This window comes from Numida meleagris, chromosome 6 (assembly GCF_002078875.1).
Source record: "Numida meleagris isolate 19003 breed g44 Domestic line chromosome 6, NumMel1.0, whole genome shotgun sequence".
NCBI classification, from domain to species: Eukaryota; Metazoa; Chordata; class Aves; order Galliformes; family Numididae; genus Numida; species Numida meleagris.
The window spans coordinates 22,036,139-22,059,458 of record NC_034414.1 but is presented as its reverse complement, the minus strand read 5'-3'; the positions used below and the strand labels follow the sequence as shown (position 1 = coordinate 22,059,458).

General features: G+C 40.2%; 1 protein-coding gene across 1 annotated transcript in view; it reads right to left on the bottom strand.

The window, feature by feature from the left end:
* HSD17B12 (hydroxysteroid 17-beta dehydrogenase 12) overlaps positions 42–23,320 on the bottom strand; it is a 76,750-nt gene continuing 53,471 nt past the window's right edge. The window contains 5 exon segments of the mRNA XM_021403767.1: positions 42–1,931; positions 2,130–2,279; positions 8,705–8,770; positions 12,932–13,013; positions 18,459–18,493. Of these exon segments, the coding sequence (XP_021259442.1) occupies positions 1,827–1,931; positions 2,130–2,279; positions 8,705–8,770; positions 12,932–13,013; positions 18,459–18,493 (438 nt within the window). The 3' untranslated portion in view covers positions 42–1,826.

Sequence of the window (23,320 nt, the reverse complement as noted above, 5' to 3'; positions counted from 1 at the left end):
TGCAGTGACGCATTTTAAGAAGGAAACCGACACGCCAAAGATTCAGAGTGAATGCCATTTTATTTGTTTGGCCGAGTTAAAACCCACACAGATCAGTTAGTCCAATGCGTCCACGTCATCTTCAGGCGTACAGAACCAATACCACTAGCCTCTCCGTCCCTGTTCCAAAAATTAGTAATGAAGAAAACTATGGGATAGGATCTTCAGCTCAGATCTGATCAGCACCATTGCATCGGTATCCGGGTTTTTTCACTGTACAGGAACGTTAGCCCCAAATCGTGTCTCAGCGCGACATACTTCACTTCAAAACCAGAGCTTGGAATTACTCCTTCAGGGACCAGAAACAACCTGCAGCCACTCACCACAGGCAGTCACCGTAGAAAACACTGGTACCACTTGCCATTTAATTTGGCTTGGAAGTTTTGGTGCATTTCACACTTACAGAAAGGAATGTTAGCGACCACATCTTTAGAGATCAGGTAATAGACAACAGCAGTGCAGACCTCTCACGTACTCTGACCCATCTGGGAGTTGGAAAACTTCTACAGAACAAATCAGTTCAATAAATTTAAAAAAAAAAAAGTTCTACATTTAAAGAAGTTTACTGGTTCTCACTTGTAAATATTCAGGATTCACATTCTGAATGGCCTCACCAAAAGACAGACTGACATACTGCAGAAAGAATGTATCCATCAGTGCTAAAGGAGATAACTCCTCTGAAGCTCTGCAGTTAAAGCGGCAGTAGTCTTTTTGTTACATAGAGACCAGCAAGCAACGTGCAACTCATGACATTTATCCGTGTTGTGTTATCACCTTCTATCACAAACAGCAGGCACTGAACTTTTAAAAACATTACAAATTGAAGTTACATGCTACTAAAGAGTTAGACTCCATATTCAAGAAGCAAGAATTTAAATACTTATTGAAATGTTATTTTATGTAGATATTTATGGATGAGTAATCACACTCATTTTCGGGTTTTTCTTGGCCCGTTTCCCTTGAGTCCATAACCAAAAGTAACACTGAACCCTTAAAGTCCATAGAAATGACTGCTCAGATTTTGGTGCAAGAGCCCATTTCAATACAGTATCTAACCATGAGCAAGCAGACTTCTGAAACCATCAGGTTAAGGACCATTTTGTGATCATCCCTCCTAAGTGGTGATCCTTTCTAAGTTACACAGACTGTGCAAACACAGAAGTCTGAAGTGGAGGTACTCTTGTTTTACAGAGAGATGGCTTCTACATAGCCAGAGCCTGTCCCTCCCTGCCCATGGTGTCCCAGTTTCATTCACTGGGCTGTGCAGGCAGGAGAGCACTCACTAGCTAGTTGACAATGCTGAATCCTTGCAAGTATCCTAAACCTGAGCTGGGAAAAGTTACACTCTGAATAGAATCCGACTACCTTTTCAAAGAAATATACTCCCTTCCCACACCTTCCTACCCTTCTAGGAATATGTCAGATAACTACTATTGTTCTGCCCTTCACCCACAATCATAAGACACGGGTGTGATGCGTGCTATATAACCAAGCCGTTCTTCAGCAGTGCAGTGTCTGATCAAGTTTGTTTAAGTATTTCTTAAAGCTCAGTGTAATTTTAGTCCCAAACACTTCCCAACTCAATAAACCTATAAACAAATAAAGCCCATTTTGAAATCAGTGTTAGAAGTCAAGAATTTGTTTGTATCCTCTAAACAATACTGTTTTGTTTATTAGAAAGCACACTTACAACTGAAGATGTTTAAGATATTAGGTCTACATGGTGCCAAGGTGCAGGCGTGGAACCTGCAGGAGTTCCTGGCTTCCGAGATCTAGTTGCCTGCAATTTACTTCTCCTTCAGCTTTTTCAAAAAACGAGCCCGTATTTGTTTGTTTGTTTTCATGACTAAACTCGTGGCAGCAGGTTTAGGTAGAAAAGAAAAGATCCAGGCCTAGAAATCGAAGGAAAAAAAGTCTCAGTTTTTACAGTCTGTACCAAGCAATATCAAACCATTACCAGCACATGTAAACATTACAAAATTATCATTAAAAGTTAACTAATTTTGATTTTTGTTCTTTACTACTCAAAATTGCTCTTCCATCACGTAGACGGAACATACCAGATCCTTGTGCTTCCCAAGGTAACTTACCATGACGGCATGGGGCAGGCACCCATTGGTCTGGGACTGCAGGCCTACTGTGCCTATGGCAGATCGTACGTATGTTTCAGGACTGGGCTTACTGAAGGTTGGCTTGCGGATTTTGGACAGTTTTGTTGCCACGTAATATGGGAGAACACTCTGCATGAAAGAAAGATCACAAAAGGCAGAGGACACTTTCAAATTAACTTACAGATGCAATAAGGAACCAAAACCATTAGCAATCAGGGAACCTAAGTACTGAATTCTGGAACATGCTAGCTTAAACTAGCCTTCTTTTTAATTCTGATTAAAACATCTCGATGTACAGTACTAACATTTTGGATCAGGTATCTTGTGACATACTTCATCAAGGGCCCACAAGCCACGCTTTTCACAGGCTTGCTGCAACTTCTCCTCAGCCTAGGCCTCTGAAGTAGTCAGATGCCACGGACTATAGCTGTTCAACCAGGTATTAGTATCTCAGAGATCTCACAGTCTTACAAACGTTGGAACCTCACCAGCACTTTGAGAAGGACACCCTAAGACATGCGAAGCCCTATAGCTATACCAATGATTCAGTACCTGCATCTGCTACAGTTTGCCACAGCAGTGAGCACCGTGAGTTGCAAATCTTTATAGCAGGTATCTGAAAAGTGTCCTTCCCCTTCTGCTACACTAGTAGATCTCAAAATAAGAATATCATTTCTAAACTCAGCATATTTGGGCAAGTTATACTTCAGAAACTTGTGTCCAAGCATTTAGTTTTCAAAAGAACAATGACCACGCATGCTTGATCTCAGAAAAATTAGCTTTACCATCTCTGAGAAGCATAACATGGGTGAAAGGACCAGCTACAAGTCTCACTGGATATTAAACCACAGCTGCATAGGAATTCAACCACCATAAAGGGGAAGCATGACTATGCTAGCAGCTTAGAGAGTGTGCACTTCTCACTATAAATGGGACTGAGAATACAGATAACATACTGAAAGATTCCACATTCAAATGGAGAGGAAAAACTTGGAATTTCAGAAGTGTAAGCAGTCACCGCTGACTTTAAAGTCAGCGAAAGCTTTGATAAGAAAGCTACTCAGTCCGTGTGGTAGTTTCGCCCATACAGGCAGCTAAGCTCCACCACAGTGCTCTCTCACTTCACCCCCTTGAAGGAAGAGGAGAAAAAGGGCACTGGAGTTGAGTTAAGGACAAGATCACCGACCAGTTTCCATTATGGGCAGAACAGATACAGTCTAAGGAGATATCCAATAATTTATTGCCCATTACTAACAGACTAGGGCAGTGAAAGCTACACGCAAACTAAAGACATCTTCCTCCCACTCATCCTCTTCTACTCCTCCATGGGCTGCACACGGAGATCTGTTTTGCGTAGTATCCATGGGCTGCAGGGAGGCAGCCTGCTCCACTGTGGGCCTCTCCTGGGCTGCAGAGAACTGCTGCTCTGTGCCTGGAGCACCTCCTGTCCTCCTGCTCTGACTTTGGTGCCTGAAGGGCTTTTTCTCTCCACTTCCTCGCTTTTCCATCCCAGCTGCTGTTGCTTAGCTTTTTTTCCTTTCTTAAATCTGCTCTCCCAGAGGCACAACGAGTATTGCTCATGGCTCAGCTCTGGCCAGCAGCATGTTCCTTTTGGAGCCAGATGGAGCTGGCTCTTAACTCATATGAGGCAGCTTCCAGGCTCTGCTCACAGCAGCCACCCTTGCAGCCCCCCAGCAACGAAACCTTGGCGCATAAACCAATGGAGTCTGATACTGTAATAGCACAGGTATCTAGATTAAGCTTTGCACACTTTTTGTTACATTTCTAAATTGAATCTCTAATTTAACATTTTATAAAAAACAAAAACCCATACAGTTCTGAGGGTTTGATTGGGAAAACTTCCTACTGACCAGCAAATTGCATCTCCAGTGTGCCCACAGAGAGTGGCATGATTGTTATAGTTAACATTTATTTTCTCTCTTCTGCTCAAAACAGACTTGGTAAGTAAACGGCACTACCCAACTAAACCACTGGATAGCATGAAGGGGTGAACAACTGCATGCGAGGATACTTGAAAATACAAGCATACAGTAGCACTACTGTTTAGCTACTGATCCAGACTGCCTGGCGCACAGAAGCATAGGATTACACTCCAACATTTTATTTGTTCACAAACACTGCCTAGAAAATAGGAACTACACGTCAGAAATGTTACATTTCCCATCTTTCTGTTACCAGCGCATTATTTTAACAGCTATGAAGAGATCTGTTGAATGCATAAGTTAATTCTTCTCCCCACAATGATCTCAGCTGCTCACACGCTCTATCTGAAACTAGCATTACAGATTAAAAAGTAAATCTTTTGCTGTCTAAAGCATTTTGTACTTTAGTATTTATTTTGTATTCAGGCAGATGGAACCCATCTACCTGGGCAAAGAACCCAGTCAGAATAGCTTGTTTACACAGTTCTATTTCACCTTACTTTTAAAAAGAAAGACTTGAATTCCCACGTTTCCCCACCAGTACCTGACACTTCAGTACAGTGAATACGGTAGAAGAAAGCCGGTAGTAAAAGTTTTCACTGTTCCTCTTTTGCTATGCATAGTAAACAAATCTAGATGGAAAATGCTGATATTAACAGGAATTTAAAGAGTAAAATAAAGGGTTAAAGAACCAAGCAGTGTTTTCAGACACTCCAAGAAAATTTCAGAAAGTCTGCAGAAACTTTTCCAGCAGAGATTTTTCCCAAAGATTATCAGAAGAAGTCCTTGAAGTTTTCCCCATTCTTTCTCATCTCATTTCTGCTACAGTTCCATACCCCTCCAAACAGACATAAAGAAACACAGAATTAACCCTTTCATATGGTGAGCCCAACTGGAAGCGCAAGTCTGAAATTAAAAGCACTATATTTCTGAAGGTCAGAGCGATGAACTTCAACCAGTCCAAAGTGAGTGCAGTTTTCCTAATGGCTTGAAGGAGATACGTCAGCTAATCTTCGCAGGAACGCACTTGCAATATTCATTAGTGGTTTATAGTAGCTTAGGAATGAGAAGACAAGGACATAGACTGCAATAAAATTAGCATATCAAATTCAAGCTGTGACAGCTATTGGTCATCAGGCCCACATAACCCAGAAAGCCAAAACACTGCCTACATTTAGGGACAAAAACCAATGCTATCTGGAATTCAGCACCCTTAGCCAACAAGCGAGTTACAGAAATAGAGCTTACCATCACCCATCAAGTTTTCTGCAGGAAAGCATATTTGTTGATACAGAAAACCAGATTTAATCTTCATTTATGTTAATAATGTAAAATACTGAAAATGTTTTCATAGCTTTTCTATATCCAAAGCTAGAAAGTCCCCATACTATGTGTTCATACCACCTTTAGCACAGCATGTCCTACTGCAGTTTTTTGGTTGCCTTTTTTCCCTTCATCTTCTCAGTATGCATTGATATTCTGTAATAAGCTGAGTCATAAATGAGCAGCACATGCTCCTTATTCATTTTCCTCTTAAAGAGACAACACTATTTCAAAAAAATTCTGGAGGATGATACCACCTGGTTACAAACACACATAGGTATAACGGTTCTCAAAGATACAACACTTCCTTCTCCTCCAATCACCCATCTCTAAATACTCTCACACTGAGGTAACTATCAGCACCTTTACTTGAGAAGAAAACAAAGATCAGACATCCTAACTTAATAAGAGACTTTTCCTAATGAAACACAATATCTGAATCAAACTCCTAGAGGCTGCTCTGGAAGACTTTTCAAGGACGGACATACCTTCCACAGAAACCTCTTATGTTGCCTGAGTTTGTTTCAGCACGCCTATAAGTAGCATGTATCCTCACTTGAAGAAAAAAACCCACAGATCTCATGGAAGGGTGGGACGGGAAAATCACACCCAGCTTGATTGTCATGAAGCTGTGTATTGATAGGTACGTTTGAGCAGGAAATAAATCCTATTAGATGACTTACTGATCTTATTAATGTAGAAAAGAGAAATATTCTATTAAATACCCAGAGCACATGAAAGATGCAGACAAATCAGGCCTTTCCCTTATACAAAGCAGAATCGTGCTCTACTTAGGAGCAAGTATTTTACAGAAATCTTAATGAGTATGCCTTATTAGGAGAATGAGATGTTCTCAAAACTAATAGCTACCCAATGTTTGTACTTCAGAATAAACAGACTCAGCTGAATGTCCAGACCTGGGTTGAGGGCAATGAGTTCTAGAATTAGATAAGCCGGGTCTTGCTACCATTTGAAGAAGAAGTACCAAGAGGTGCTGCATCTTGTCTTAGATTTTAGATGACTGAGCAAGAGAGTATTATCAAAAGGCATCTTCCTGACTCCAAATTCAACAAGAATCCTAGAAAGATGCTCTCTGCTAATATCTCAATGCAGAGAGTCAAATGTTGGTTAAGTACAAGTCTGGAAGACAGCTAAGAATGTCACCCATCCCACTTGAGCTCCACCTGTCTGAAATGCTTATGGAAGAGAGTCATGATACACAGACACTCAGTAGATCAGTTTCATTGATAAGCTTCCTTTTGTGCAGGCTGTTGTTTAAAGATAAAGTATATTGCTCATTTTACCCATATGCAATTGCTCTATACATATGAGCAAATGGGCAGCTATGCTTTCCAGGCTGCCTAGAGCTCTGTCAGGTTATTACATAAGCCATAAGAGGACATTCTTCTCTCACAAATGAGGCATTGTTCTTACAGATGTTCCATGTGAGGCTTCTCACAAGGAGGTCAGTACAGCAAACCAGCACTACCAGTTCCTTCAGTCTCAAGAGACTCTGAAGAAACAACTGGAAGGACAGCTGTGTTACATGAAGATAAATCTGCAATACAGAAATTGAATCACTCAGGACAGAAAAGTAGTACATACAACAGAGTAAAAGTAAGAACACTAAAGAACTTGCACTAAGTTGCAGTAGTTGCAGCTATTGTTGCAGGAAGGTCTGAGGCTGAAGGCAGGAAAGACCTGGAAAGCCTTCTGAGTAGAGAAGGTAACAAGTAGACAACACACTATAAGTAGCTCCAATTTAATCTGTTTCAAGAATGGAGAGCACACAACTCACTGCGTAAACTGAATGTGTACCTGTGAAGAGTGCCATGGTTTTTATGCATCCTCTGTTGATGAGAGAAAATTGATTTGGCTGAAGGAACAACCCAGGGTGCTACTGCAGTGTCAAGCACTCTGAGAAGTTACACTTTGAGAGCTCTACAGCAAGTTATAACTTGTTACCCACATAATACTAACACCATCTCATCTGTCCTCAAGAAGTTCCATAACAACAGTGGGTAGAATGCTCTTGGGAACAATTTTTGCTACCTTTCTCTCTCTCCTTTGCTAACAGGCCCCAAAAATAAACAGCACCCTTTAAGGTGTTCGATATAGGTTTAAATATGGCTGCCATTGGTCAGAGACCGCATGGGAATAGCTCACCCAGTAACTTTCTTTCTTAACAATCTAACACAATCCTCTCAGGAATTGGGACAGGACATTCCCTAGCGATGAGTTCTTTTCAATAAATTTGGTAGAAAGGAAAAAAATCCAGCAAGTCAAACTGTAATATAGGCTTGAGTTTTAAAATCTTATGTTTTAATACCAGCCACTAGAGCTGCACTCCCATGCTTAATGACTGCACAAATTAGACAGGTATCTTTGTTCCTTACTCCTCACAGCGCCTCTGGAGTCGGGTGGCTTTGAAAATCACTGTACAGAATAGGAGGGAAGCAAAGACAAAGGAATGGACATGGTCTAATACTGTTTGTACGAACTCTAACTGAACATTAAAAGATTCACAATTGCCTTTGCAGTACAGGTATCTTAGACCACTTTTATCAAGGCTGACTGTTGCTCTTGGGAGCAACAGATGTAATTAGTAATGAAGAACTCAGCAGCTATGATCCATAACCAAGCCTGGAAACTCTAGCTGTATTTGGGAAGCAAACACTAATATTAATGCAAAATCTCTATTAAGCCAGTTTCTCAGCTTTGTTTGCTCTTATGTATCTATGAAGAAAAAACTAAAACAACACATGGAATATGAACAAGTGGAGCAAAATGCAAAAGTCATTAGAAACACAGAAATCCAGTACTGATGAAAATCTACATCAGCCTATTACATACAAGGAGTCTAAGGTTTTTGTTCTTGTTACTATGCTTATACTAGCAGTTGGTTCACTGACACTGTAGGGAAGGGACTGCTACTACTTTAGTCTTTGCAGCAGTTACTTATTCAATATCTGTATAAATGCAGTTCAAAAGTAGATTCCAGAAAATTAAGTTGAATAGGTGTATTTTAAAGAGTTGTACACAATTTTCCGGAATGCGTTATACTTTAAAGTGTGATTACCAACTTTAGGTAAAATATATATGCATATATATTCGTTATTTCATGATGCATTGTTTCAGGGTAACTTAAGAAAACTGCTAATAGGATCAAAGGAAATCCTCATCCCTAATCTGTGTCACATTCATGAATAAAAGAATATGCTGATTTCCTTTTGTTACCAAGACACCAATGTTGCTGTGGTAACCACACTTACATGAGAAGCTACTCACCTGCACAATGATGCCCTTGCTCTTGTATTCTGCATGGAGGCCTCGAGAGAAGTAATCCACAAAAGCCTACAGAGAAAAGAGAAATATGCAGTATGCTATGCATTAAAATGGAAGCTATCATTTGGAGCTTTATGTAAGCATATTTGATTTACTATTTATAGCTCCTGTTTTCAAAGTGAAAAACCTTAGGCTTTCAAAGAAACTTTGCAGATTACAGCAATGTCATCTAAATAGAAACCTCATGCTTATGAAGCATTTTTACAGAAATTCGACTCGATCTAAACAAATAAAACCCTTTTTAATTTAGAAGGAAGATGAACTAGATTCGTTACATAAAGTCCAGTTAAAAAAGGAAAATAAAACTGAGTTCACATTATTCATTGTGTGTGTCATCTCCTTAGACTTTTTTTTTTTGAGAGATTTAAATTTCTCCTGTGCGTGGTTTTTAAAACGTGTTTAAATACTCCACCTTTTGCCTTTTAATATTTAAGAAATGTACTCTATGATGATATTTTTTCCAAGTTCTGAAGTCCGCTACCATAAACCGTCTTCCAAACTTCTCGAAGTCTTAGATTTTCCAAGACTAAATATTTAAATAAGGAAGCAAAAAGGCTAAAAGGTGGATATGCGAACCTGCTGTCACATCTGATAAACCACCTCCATAAATAGAGGCCCATATGCTCTCTTCCTCCCTTACCACTTACTCCAAGATGTACACTTCACACCACGATAAGAAAGTACCATCCTAATAATCCAAGGCTACTCAGCAATTCAAACCAGGACAGATTCCCTCTCCCTTTCTTCTAAACCACCTTCTCTCCCCAAGTCAAATGAAACAAAACACTATGTTCCACTAACATTTCTTGTTTTAGAAAAATGATATGGCTAAGTAGGATAAACAGTGCCCTCAACTGAAGGAACTAAACTATTTTACCCATAACTGAAGCAAAAATAAATACAAAATAAGTTCAAGTATTAAAGAATCACAGAATCATTAAGGGTGGAAAAGACCACTTGGAAGAAACAGCTCTAGAGAAAAAAAGGCTATTAAAAATAGCAGCATTTGCTTCAGACCATAGCAGTAAAGCTCTAATATTGCACCTGCTTTACAATTTTCTTTTGCTGACCATGTCATTAGTGGATTAACGTAAGTTCTACCTGAAACCTGTGCTTAAAGTCTGCAGTGTCCAGTGTTTTCCCTATTAAGATCATCCTACTGAACTCAGCCAATGCACAAAGCAAAGAAACACTCCCACGCTGCTGGACTATTTCTATACTTTCCTAAGATCTGAAAGAAAAATAGATTTTGCTGTGTAGCTGATAGGTCTTTTTATTCTTCATCTTCAAGTTGCATGTACCAGCTAGAAGTAGGCTCATTAAACCAAATAAGCTTATCTTCTGCACAACTATTCTTTCTCCCTTTTCCCTGGCAGTGTAAGTTCTTAATGAAAGACAGTACTCAACATCAAGTCTCTGAAAATCAGGCCTAACAGCAAGGATTAGAGTGAACTAGCAATGCTACTGCAACAACATGAGAAGCTTGTATATACACACAAATAGTTCGGTGCAGTCCCTAAACAATATTGTCAGATGTATGTGTGATAACTGCTCAACAGAGTATATCAATAATCTATTAAGAATAAACAAATAAGCTATGTTCTGTTAATCACAAAGTACTTTGATAATTCAAAGTTCTAGCTGCTTCCACATGACACTCCTGAAATCAGTTATTGCTTCAAATATGGAGAGACAGTACAAAGAGACTGCCATCTCTACTGCTCAATGAGAGCTTTGCAATAAAGAAAACATTTGTTTTACATGAGAAGCAACAAGCAACGTCCAGTTTCTAAATAAACACTAGATTTTTTTCCTTCTTGAAGAATTCATTTCAGTACAAGTTGGGTTGTTCTACCTCCAGATGCTCAAGTGCTCCAACAGCCTATAACTTTAAAAGTCCTAAGAATGATCTCTAAATAAGAACCCGATGAATAAGCACATAAATACAGCACACCAGGACCAATTTCTTCTCCTTGGATATCTAGTAACAAATCCATATACTTGAGGCATGGTAGAAAAAAAAAATCATATTTCACTTTGCATTGGTATTAATGCAGGTAGATAGGGAAGCCTGTCAAAAAACAGGAATACGATTCCTTTTAAAGCATCTAATAGGAAATTCTCCACATGAAGGTTAAAGACTTGGACTGCTTATATTCCTGACAATTAGACAAAGCCATTGACTTAGACCTGGAGGATACTATGCTTTAAAACCCCTCTATATAGATGAGGAAAAAAACCCTAGAAATTGCAGATACAGTCTTTCTATAGCTACATTAGTGGAGTCACTTTCATGCTTACTAATCTTGCTATGGTAGAAGATGAACAGTGCTGAGAATAGGCAGATTACTTAGCCTGTAATTGAGTTTCTTAGGAGGAAGGGAGGAATATTTGAGATTCTAATTGAAAGAAAGACTAGGCAAAGCAGCCTAAGGTATATTATCTCTAAAATCAGAAGCTCGCATCATTTGATGAAGCTGAAGGTAATGCCACAACAGAAGTGACCTTTCACATTAAAGCAGAACTGCGCTGTCAGAAAATAGCTATTTCAAGAGCAAATTTTATCAGCTATAGCTAATTCAGGCTTTCACAATGTCTAAACTTAAATATCCCTTACTCACACTAAAATTTCTTCAGTGTAAATAAAATAGCACGTGCAAGTTTTTCTCTTGATACATGAAAATTTGGCAGAGAGTTTAAAGGAAACATAGGTCTGTCCTGACATGAACAACACTGACTGCAAGCACCTACATTCCATCAAGGTTCTGCTTAAACTCTGAAATTCTTTAAGTATTGAAGGTAATTGTCAGGTATATCTAAAAAAACTATCATGCTTGAATATCATGTCAAAAATATCTCTTGTGTTTAGATTTATTATGTATACTTTAGTTCCATACTGTGAACCTTTGGGGTGTTAACAGGAGACCTTTTAGTAGAACATTTCAGAAGCCCATACACATACCTTGGGAAAAAAATTTAACGCTGGCTGCAGAAAGACAAAACTGTCCCAGCTGACACAATGAGAAACCGGAGCAGTAAATTTAACATGAAATGTAGGTTTAGAGTAGCAATATACTGTATGTCTAAAGAGCATATATTTGATATCATCTTCTTCAGCATTCTCATTTGGAAGTTGAGCAGATATGTGCTGAAAGAACAAACTGCTGGATAGATAAAAAATTGTCTGGACCACCTGGCTCAAAGGGCCATGATTAATGGCTTGACATCTGGCTAGTAACAAGCAGAGAACCCCCATAGATCAATACCAAGGCCTATATTCTTCAATATCTGCCATCAGCAACCTAGATGATGGTGCATAGTACACCCTCAGCACATTTGCAGATGACAAAATTAGATGGAGTGGCTGACACAACAGAGCTTCAGTCCAGAGGGACCCTGTTCAACTTGATGATTGTTAAACTTCATGAGATTTCTTGACTGGCACAGAGTGAAGTGTAAAGTTCTGCATACCAAGTAGGATAATCCCATGTCTTAATGTTGGCTAAGTACCACTGCTGCTGCAAAGAACCTGGAGTTTATGGTGGCTGCCAGGGAGAAGGTAAGCCAATAATCCACCCACTGCAAGACAATCAAACCACATACTAGGCTACATTAGCAGGACATATGGCCAGCAGCTCAAGAGAAGATAAGTATTTGGTACTGGGAACACACTAGAGCTCTATCTTTTCTCTTAACTGAAATGGTAAACTTAATGCAACTAATCAAAAAGGAGGAAAAATCTTCACTTCCTGCGAGTACCAGAAAAATCCTGCTGAACTATATATGCACATACATCCCTACCATATGTATCTATCTTCTACAAGACTAGGGAAAAAAGAGTTTCAAAGTCTCAAAGTAAGAAGTTGTATTAAACTTTGTCAGTGTCCTTCCTCAACCTCATATTAAGACAGTTCAGTACAGTAGAACCCTTTGTATTGTGTGATCCAGTATATAAAATTGAGTGTGTGATATAATATATAAAATAGTAGTTTCCACACCAGCAAACCCTTGCATTCATTTTTATCTTTACCTTCCATTTTCCGCTATTTGAAAATTTTAAGTTAGAGCTTTTAGTTCTTGAAAACACCACTAGATGGACACCAAAACATTTATTCCTGTGGAGCTGGCACACATTTGACACTTGATTCCAGCGTGCAAAAGAACATTTACCTTGGTTGCAGAGTAAAGAGTCAGCAATGGAGTTGGATACATCCCAGCAGCTGATGAGATGTTCAAGATTACCCCTTTTGATCTGAAAGTGAAGATAAATTTCGATGAAATAAGCAATAACAACAAAAAAAACCTTTCATGTTTCAGAAAATTACTGCAAGCCGTAAGAAAATCTTTAGGATGCAATTGAGATAATTAAGATGTATTTAAAAACTTCAATCAAATTCTAAACTGAAATTTAATAATATGCCTTCAAGCACAATGTAAGTATTGGAGTACCTGGTATAAATCAGAAATAACTCCAAGGTCAATACAGCAAGAGAATCCAGCTCCAGTATACATATATTGAGCTCAACTATGCAAAAAATCAATCAAATGAAGTTGGCACAAATTCAAAAGGCAACTTTTAAACCTTGGGTTAAGGTGGCAGAAATGACAAGTTTGTTATGTGAATTACACTTCGATAATTCCTTTTGTCATAACCCTACATATCTTCCAAGTGTTACCTCCACGATGCATCTTTAAGACAGCAAGCATTTGAATCTACTACTTAAATACAGCAGTGCTTTAATATAGAGAAGATATGCAGTGGACGACTACATAAGAGTTGTTTTAGAGCCATATTACAGTAATGCTTCAGGTATTCCACTATAATATTTAGTTAAGAGTACCTGAAACTAGCTACCATCAGCTCTGTCAAGCATTTCTAAAGCATGTGCCGCTAGGACAGACACTAGGACTCCTGGATTTCCCAATCCACTATTTTGAACATGTTCATTTCTGTGTCCAGTTTTACATACAAAAGCAGACCTGTTATTTAGTGCTCAGTAGAAATCAGAACTAATTTAAACATTTAGGGCAAGTAAGCTATTAGAGGATGGTAGCTGACTGTCCAATACAGTGGAAGCTGCCTCTGCTTCTTCCTACCCTACAGCAAACCTAAGCCAGTTTACCTGAACACAGCACAGGTTTTCTGTGTGTTGTGAGGAGAAAGAACATACATGCAGGTCATCACACAGCTCAGCTGCTGTAGATTCACAAGTTTCTTATCACATTTGCTCACCTACGCATAGGCTATGCTACTGCTGCCACAATGAATTCAGAAACCATCTTAAAAACAAACAGCTAAGTTAAAGCAACTATTAAAAAAATAAAATTCTATGATTCTTTGAGAATTGTGACAATAGATTCATGGCCTCTGCCATGATACAAGTGGGAATTAATTCTAAAAATGAGACAGTCGACATGACAGAAAATAATCATTTCACAGTCACTGAGGTCTTCAAACACTTTTGCCGAAGTTCTTGTACTTTTCAGGACTTACTGGCAAGGTTCTGTTGGTCAAATAAAGCAGTAAAATGGATCCAAACAAGCGGTATGAAGAAAATAAGGCTACGAATTCATTATGAATTTTCTCAACAGCAGAAGGTTACCAGTGGATGCTAGAGGTTTTTCATATCAAGACAGGTGGTGCTTGTGATATTTATCCAGGAGCTCAGATGAGGATTAGCAGTGAAATGAGTATTCGTGCAATTTTTAAGAGATTACCGGATTGGAGAATAACACAAGGAACTTCTTATAAAGCTAAGATGGCTATGTGAGCAGACTACAGAACGACTGATGAAAAAAATCAATATTAACAAAACCAACAGCACATACTAAAGAAAATAATGTGAATTAATCGCATCCTTTGCAGAATTCTCCATTTCCTTGAAGAACTTGACTATAGTCACCAAGGACTTAGCTCTCTTTTGTGCAGCCATCACCAAGAGCAGCCCAAGGGGAGGCAGGCAGGGAACAGCAGGGACATGTCCATCACACCCAAGTCCTGCCCTGGTGTCTGCAGAACGCTACTCTGTCCCTCCCAACAGAGGACAGAAGAACCTGACAGTTTGACAAAGGAGAAAAGGAGGGAAAAAAGCCCTGATAGATGGACGAGGTGAAAGGGTTCAATTTAGATATTTGAGAGACTATTAAGAAGAGCCACGATAAGAGTATAAAGACTAATGAATAACAAAGATCAAGATCTTGATTTATCCTCCCACAATACAAAAAGGAAGATGATGTGAAGTGAAAGACTGTGAAATCTAGATCTAATGAAGGCAGTGCTCTCCCCACACTCAGACTGGAGGAGTCACCGCCACAACATGTAACAGAGGACGAAGCTTGACAGGACTTCATGAGGGTTAAGCATTTCTAGGGACAACAAGACACTCCTGTAAAACCAAGAAGCATGCATGGAGGGGTGCAAGGGCACCCAAGGGAAACGCTTCTCATTACTCCCAACCCAGAGCAGCAGCAGCGCTGTAGAGAGGACCCTGAGGGCAGCAGGCCGCACCCAGCCCACCCCGCTCACCACAGCCCGCAGCTGCAGCTATATTTAGCCATCCCGTTGCCGCGGCAACCAGTGCTCACTCCAGCTGCACGCCATGGAAGGAGCGCTTCCTCCCTAATGTCATTAGACACTTGCTACTTCCCCAGCAGTAAACACCAGAGTTGGGTGTTTGTCTAGAAACAGTCAGCTGAGTTCATTGCTGTGTGCCCAAAGACATCGAGGCTCGATGTTCCATTCTGCAAAGTCTCTCACCTAGACGGATGCATGACAGTTGACAGAGGAACCGCTCATTTAAGTGGAATAGGAAGCTGCAGATTATGAATGGTCACTGTAAGAGTCCAGAGCACAGGACAGGAGCCACAGAAGTGTCTAAACGCCATTACCAGAAACAGCATTCATCTGATGCTGTGGTGCTCATCAAAAACATGAAGCAAGGAACGTACCAAGACGTAGCCGAGTTCTCTGCTCACAGACCTCGATGTAAAGCATGTCTGCTTAGCTCTACTTCTGCATCTGTCTTGTAACACTATCAAGCCAACTCTCAGGTACATCAAAGCATACAGTGTAGGTGCAAGAAGCTGTGGTGCACCACGTTACCCTGTGTGCTCAGCACCCTGTCCTCCTCAAACACATGGGGAGCTGCAATGGGACAGAAATCATAGCCTTGACTTAAACTGATCTACCACGTAAAGTGGCTCCACATAAGAGGAAGCGTTCCAGATATGTGAACCCTTCTTTTTTTTTGATCACTGTTAACCCTTTCTTTCCAAACTGCTGTCCTTAGGATTCCTTCCTGAGGTGAGCCAGCAGTTAGGAAATGTGAGGCAAAGAAACATGACCGTTTGCTCAAGGATAGTCAGAAGCAAACCTACTTTCACTCAAACCACCTCTGCTGCTGTAATATCTAACAGAAAAACAGGACATTCTGCAGACAGTATACACATCATTCTGTTCTGTGAAGTGGAAGAGATCAAACTCAGTGAAATGGATAACTACAATGTTTCTTTAGACAAAGAAGAAACTGAGGCAATAAGCTGTTTGGAGCTGTTAGAGCTCCAAAGTTCCAAAAACTCATATTGACAGTACTTTTAATCCCTAGAAAGCAGGATGGCTTTGGTCATGTCGGCATCTTCAGAAGGACAGTGCTTTCACAAAAGCCATGTGCCATTATCTGCCATCAACAGGATCTCAGCAAGGTGTAACATTCGACTTCTGAAGCCCAACTATCACCACTGCAGTGCAACCTTCAACTTCAGCCCCAGCTTCATTGGGAAATATCAATAACCAGCTCTCCCAGATTCTGGGGTTTTCTTTTCTAAATCAAGTTTCTTCACATGAAATAAACCCCCTTCTTCTACTTCCACTCTTATCTCCAGATTGTCTCAACTAACAAGTCTAAGCTAGCCAGCAACCTGATGTGCTAGGTACCAACTCCCAGACTGGCAACTAGCTCTGACAGTTTGTATCCATAAAGAAAATTTTAGATGCGAAATACTTGCTCTCCATCTGTGCAACACTAGCATAATTGAACCCCAATCTGCAGTGAATCCCACTTCCAGATAGTGGGATGATACAAAACTTTTTTTTTTCCTTAATTGGTCATAATTTGAGGTTTGCCCTATACATATGCTCCTATCACAGTATTCACCCAGATGCAATACCACAGTGACTGTCATGCGCAGTTCTATGTAAGCCCTCCTCAATATTATCGTAGAATCATAGAATCCTTAGAGCTGGAAGGGACCTTTAAAAGTCATCTAGTGCAACTCCCCTGTGATGAACAGAAACATTCACAGCTACATCAGGTTGCCCAGGGCCTTATCCAGCCTCGCCTTGAAAGTCTCCAGGGTCGGGGCATCAATTACATCTCTGGGCAACCTGTTCCAGTGCCTCACCACCCTCACTGCAGAAGACACTTTCCTTATATCCAACCTACCCTCTTGAAGCTTTAAGCCATTTCCCCTCGTTCTATCACCACAGACCCTGCTAAAGAGATTGTCTCCTTTCTTGTAGCTCCCCTTTAGATACTGAAAGGCTGATATCAGCTCAACTTGCAGCCTTCTCTTCCCCAGGCTGAAGAGCCCCAGCACTCTCCTGTCCTCGTAGGAGAGGTGTTCCATCCCTTGGATCATTTTTGTGGCCCTCCTCTGGACACGCTCCAGCAGGTCTATGTCTCTCCTGTACTGAAGACTCCCCATCTGGATGCAGTACTCCACATGAGGTCTCACCAGCACAGAGCAGAGGGGCAGGATCACCTCCCTCGACCTGCTAACCACACTTCTTTTGGTGCAGCCCAGGATACAGTCGGCTTTCCGGGCTGCGAGGGCACGTTGCTGGCTCATACCCAGCTTCCCATCCACCAGTACCTCCCGGTCTTTTTCGGCAGGGCTATGCTCAATCCTTTCATCCCCCAGCTTGTATCAGTAGTAAGGGTTGTCTCGACCCAGGCACAAGATCTTACATTTGGATTTGTTGAACCTCACGAGATTTTCCTGGGCCCACTGCTCCAGCCTTTTTTTTTTTTTTTTTATGGAGTGCAGCTCAGCTCTAAAGCAATCCCCAGCGAGCGAGGGTTAGCGCTGCAGCAGACAGCAAGCATCCTGCAACAGTCAACACCAGCTAGAGGACAGCCTGGAGGGAGTGCACCAAACCTGGGTGCCTTTAGTTTCACCCGGGAGCTGCCTAGGAAGTCAGTACACGTCTTCCACAATGACAGTGGTGTGCATTAACTCCTTTCTTAAAGAGCTGGTCTCCGATTCTACTTTACCAAATGATCACAGACTTTCCTCAATATACCTCGTACTGTATAATGAGAACATACTCTTTGCATCCATTTTACTTACAATGACTTAGAGAAATAGCCTTAAGAAGGTTATTCCCAGGAACTGTAACCACCCCCTCAGAATAGCAGGTTGTTGAGTTAGTGCTGATGAGTCAGACGGGCTTTTTAATTCTGTTCTAAAAGGAATCACCACAACAGTGGAGAAGGGAGAGGAAAAATAAAAAGGGAATCGAGTGGAAAAGGCTTCCACCGTCTGATGATTCATGCACCATCAGCGTGACTCACCCAGCATTACTCTGCCATTAAAACATGGAGACCAGGCTGATTAGTCACAGTAATGAATTTTTCAAGAAAGGATTCTCCCCTATAAATAATGATGACTTTGTCTGGATAGTGGTAGTGTGACTCACCTTTCCAGCATGCCGGGCAGCACCAATCGTGTCATCTGCGAAAAGAAAACATTCGTGATGGCTGAGAATGCAGGCACCAGACCGCCAGCAACAGGGAAGCCTCCCTTCCTCCCAGAAGCAGCTGCCACCCCCTCCACCCCAGCCACAGCTCGGGGAAGCAGAGACCATACTTTGCGTAGGCAGTTTATTTTTATTCTACCTGGATAACTTGGCTCTGTCAAGCAGTGTGTGTACTGAAACTGGTGAACCAAGCCAGCTAGTAGCATAAGTACAATAAGCACAATAAGAGTAAATAAAAATGCCTCCACCACCCTGCAGCATCCATGGCTTCTAAAGAAGACAGAATCACCAGAGTACTATGATATGTGTATGATCTTTCTCTCCCCAGAAAAGACATCTATATTTCTTACGATTGACTAGATTTACCATCTATGCCAAGACTCGGACAAAATCTAATGCATTTTAGCAAGTCTTATAAAATTGCTGATTTTAAATTAAAAAGTTGTGGAGCAGCAAGAGCACTGGACAAAAGCATTGAAGAGGAGTATTCTAGCTCTGGTAACCATGCCAATACAACTCACTGCTCCAATATATTTCCTTTATTTTAGAATAAACAATATTAAAGCCTACCAGCGTTAACATAGTAAGAATCATCACTGCTAGAAGGCAGGCAAAAAAGTTTATTTTGCTGCCTTTGTGTAAGAGTATTACTGTAAGAAGCACACAGAAAATGAGCTCATAGGGCACTGCTTCAGTATCAAGTTTTGAATAGCCCTAGTTTTTCAGCAGCTTGCTATAAATATTATGTTGCATATTGAAAGCATTTAAGAGCCTAGAACCTTACTTTGCTGATTACAAAGGTGTCCTCACTGAGAAAACATCCCCTGCACTGAGGGAAGCAGCCAGGCAAACTTCCCCACTGCTGTGGAGACTCTGCCTTCATCACAGCCACAAGCGATCCATCTATAACCCAGTTGAAAGATCCTTCAGAGCTGGAATCCTAAAACAAGCTTGCCAACAGCAGACCCTGCAGCTCTGGCAAGGGAAACAAAGCACTGACCCAAACTTTGATGAATTTTCAATTTACATGAAACAACTAGTTCTTCTAATACTAATTGTTAACATCCCTAACTATGAACTGAATCCAAAACTGCTGCCTGTAAGAAATAATATAGTCAAAGTTCAGTTTCTGCCAAATACTACCCTGCTCCCAAACAACCCTGCTTGTAAGCATCATGACTGACACCAAAGACAGATCAGAAATAGAAATTATCACTTTTCACTTCTTTAAAAATATTTTCCAAACAAGTTCTTGAGAACAAATGGTAGAATTGGGTTTCGGTTTTTATTTTGATTTTATTTTTTAATTGTGAACCATCAGACTATCAGACACAGTGCATGACAGCTATGACAGGGCACTGTACACGCAGGGGTTGAGCAGACCTTACAGTCATAGTGTAGGCTGTTGACACATGCAACTCCCAGCATTGCTGTAGAAGTCAAACTAAGTTTTTCCTGAGGTGGTAAACATCACCAAGCTAACCAGGTCCAATACAACTTCAAAATGAACTCTAACTACACATGAGCTTTCTCACACACTAATACTTCAAAAGAAATGTGAAAATACCCTTTTTAATATTAAAGGATAATGAATGATTCCGGCTGATTTTAAGACTAGCTCAAGAATGGCAGATCTTTTATCTGGTACAAGCTTTATGATCACTACCACAGATCTCTTGGCAAAAAGCAGCATACTGCTTCTTGCCTGTCAGAGTAAGATAATGCTGCATACGGTCTTCATAGATTGACATGTGGATGTGAATTGCAATTGCCTCCCCTCAGGCAACACAAAAATAGTTTGAAAAATTAGTACAGCAGCTCCTGCTGTAATGCAGAGGGGACCATGTTTGAAACTTTTAGTCTTAAGTCCCCACAAATGCATTCAGGGTCTGCATTCCAACTGCAAGCCACCAAACAGCTCTAACTTGCATATTACAAAACTTCTGGTCACTATCGATGCCTGAATGAGAGAGACCAAAAAAAAGCCACAATGATTAATGTCTGATACAAATTAAGAAATGACAAAGGCAATGACTGCTGAGACATTACACTAAGTACACAACACAAGTGGAAATCACAACAGTTCTCCCCTGCAGCTTTGTGTTACACCATCTGTATCCAAAGTTCAGCTGGATGGCCTAGCAAATCCCCACCCTCAAAAAACATGGATGGCAAAACTAGATTTCATACTCAACATCACCTCCATTTGTTTCCATTAAAATGAGCACTTAGAGAGAACTTCAAAAATCTGTCAAAAAAGGCAAAACTGTTTTTCCTGTCTGTACTTACATCTCGCAACATGTCAAAAGAGATACATGAATATTCAGTATCTTTGTGCAATAAAAATACTGTGTTGTTTCTTTTTTAAAAAAAGAATTAAGTAACAGAAGGCAGCTCTTTGAGTCAGTCTCACCTCACCCAGCCAAATACACGCTAAGGCTGTTCCAGTAATGCAAGAGCACTACTGTAAAAATGCTGGCAAAGCATTCCGTAGGCATTTTCAGATTATCTGGCAAATTTCTGCATTGTACACACATAAAATGGCTCCAGCATTAATTCAAAAAAAAAAAAAAAACAACCTTTAGCAAAATATGAATTTTTACCACTAACGATTGTGTCCAATAATTGCTAGCATGATCTTTATCCAAAAGAGCCAAACTGGTTAACATCCCTGTCTTCATCAGCTATAACTTCAGACATGCCATTCCAAAACAGGCAGTTCAACAACAAGTAGATACAGAATTGAATACGTGTCCCAGATAAAGAATCCAAATTTTTACTTGATCTGATTTACTTGATCTGATATACAGCTCTGTAATGGTGTCAATTTAATAAATACCAAAGCATTGCAAGTCTGAGTCCATGGGAATTCATGTGTAGGACACAGGAGAACTCTATGGGAATACTTCTTTCTCTGAAAGCAATCTAATAAAGAAAGAAGAAAGTGGTAGGAAAACTAAAGGAGAGGTTGGGAACTATCCTAAGAAGATTGCCTTTGGCTGCTGGATACTGAACTCACCTCAGCTTTCTTCAGATAATTGTTTTTCTGAATAAAATGCTAATTTTTACAGAAATACGAGTGCTGTAGTTGAACTCATGAAAGCTCCAAGAGTCCGAGGGCTAGAGTAATTTCAGACAGAGTAGCCAGACAAGCTATAGAAAAACCGCCTGCTCATCCAAACAAATTTCTTATTTCTTTCTGAAAGCCTGAATTAGAGCAGAGTGAGAATGCATGTGCACGCGTGTGTCAAAAATATTTGCTCAAGACAGACTTCTTAGTGTCAGAAGTTGTCAGTACTTTATGGTTTGCATAGATTGGTAAAATAATATGGCCCTTGTCTTCTTAAGTCAACTTGTTTCACACACAGACCCCTACCTCATAAATTCCAGGAAGCTCATTACAAGCAGCTAACTTAAGGAAGAGATTTAATAGAGCCAGATCATTGTTCTTTTAAAGGTGGCTACCAATTCCTGATGTCCACATATCTGCAAATGCATTTATTACATGTCTGGCAAGTACTGATTGTGCTGTCCATTCTTTATTTCCAGATATTTTCCGCCTTCTAATTTTTGAGGAAAAAAATGAAAAAAAGGATCATCACTTTAGTTTAAAGGAGCAGAAGCTCCTGTTTTCAGATGCAAAGGTACACAGCCATATGACTAGATTTCCTTTCTGGTGCTACTTCTAAACTCCTATTAGAGGGCCAACAAATACAAGTTATAACGACACATTTCCAGTGTTATTTCTTCAGAAAAAAATAAATTCTCCCATTCTTAGTTATCACTAAACTGCAGTCTTTTCTCACTCTGATCCAAGCAACAGCAAAGGAGAAGAGCTTAGGGAAGAACTACAGCTTGTAAAGTTTAAAACATCTTTCAGGTGATATTCACTTTAGACTGCTACAAACAGGAGGTAAAACTGACGTAAATGTTCCAAAGCATCTTTCACATCTTACGCGCCACGTCATTGCCATACAAAGCCAGAAACCTAATACCACTGTTCTATGTTCAGTGACAAATCATTCTATAGTAAGATGCTACGCCTGCAAGTCACTCTTTCCACTTCAGAAAGGTATAATGAACTGCAGTGAAGCTATGCAAGTACAACAAAGGATGAAGCTAGGGAACTCGGACAAAATTTTTACTTTGTTACACAGCTGAGAAGCCTCCTTCAGAATTCATTCATGAATCTGGGGTGAAAACAACCTAACTTTAATAAAGATAGGCAATTCCCTGTGACACACCCACACAAGCCCAAAAAAACCCCCGTAATTGCTACCGTAAGTTAACTCAGTACCCAGACAGAGGACTCAAACACCCAGCTACCTCACAAACAGCTATCTGACATTGTGCCTATACACCTCTCACACGCAGATCTTACTCCAGAAGAACCAGAGTACTCCTGCATTATTAGTTAAATTGATCGTGAAAGCTATTATCAGCATCTACTATTAAGTTCTTATAATGCAACTCTCTCAAAAATAATTTCTTAATGCAGCTCACACCTGCCAGTTTTTGCAAACATAAACCATTCTTGTTCGGTTTGGGGTAAAACTTACGTCAGTTCTACAGAAAATATTGCAATAATCCATGTGGCAAAGTCAGTATGCAAAAAGGGGCACAGGATATACAAAGGGAACTACGAATTTAATATAAAACTTTCAGGGTCCAGTTTCCAAATAAAGCTCCCCAACTGAGCATTTCCCCAACCTTTCTGCTTTGATGTGGAATCTGTATTTGTCTCAACCCCAAATCTAAAAAAAAAACAAAACAAAAAAAAAAACCACAACACCGAAACACAA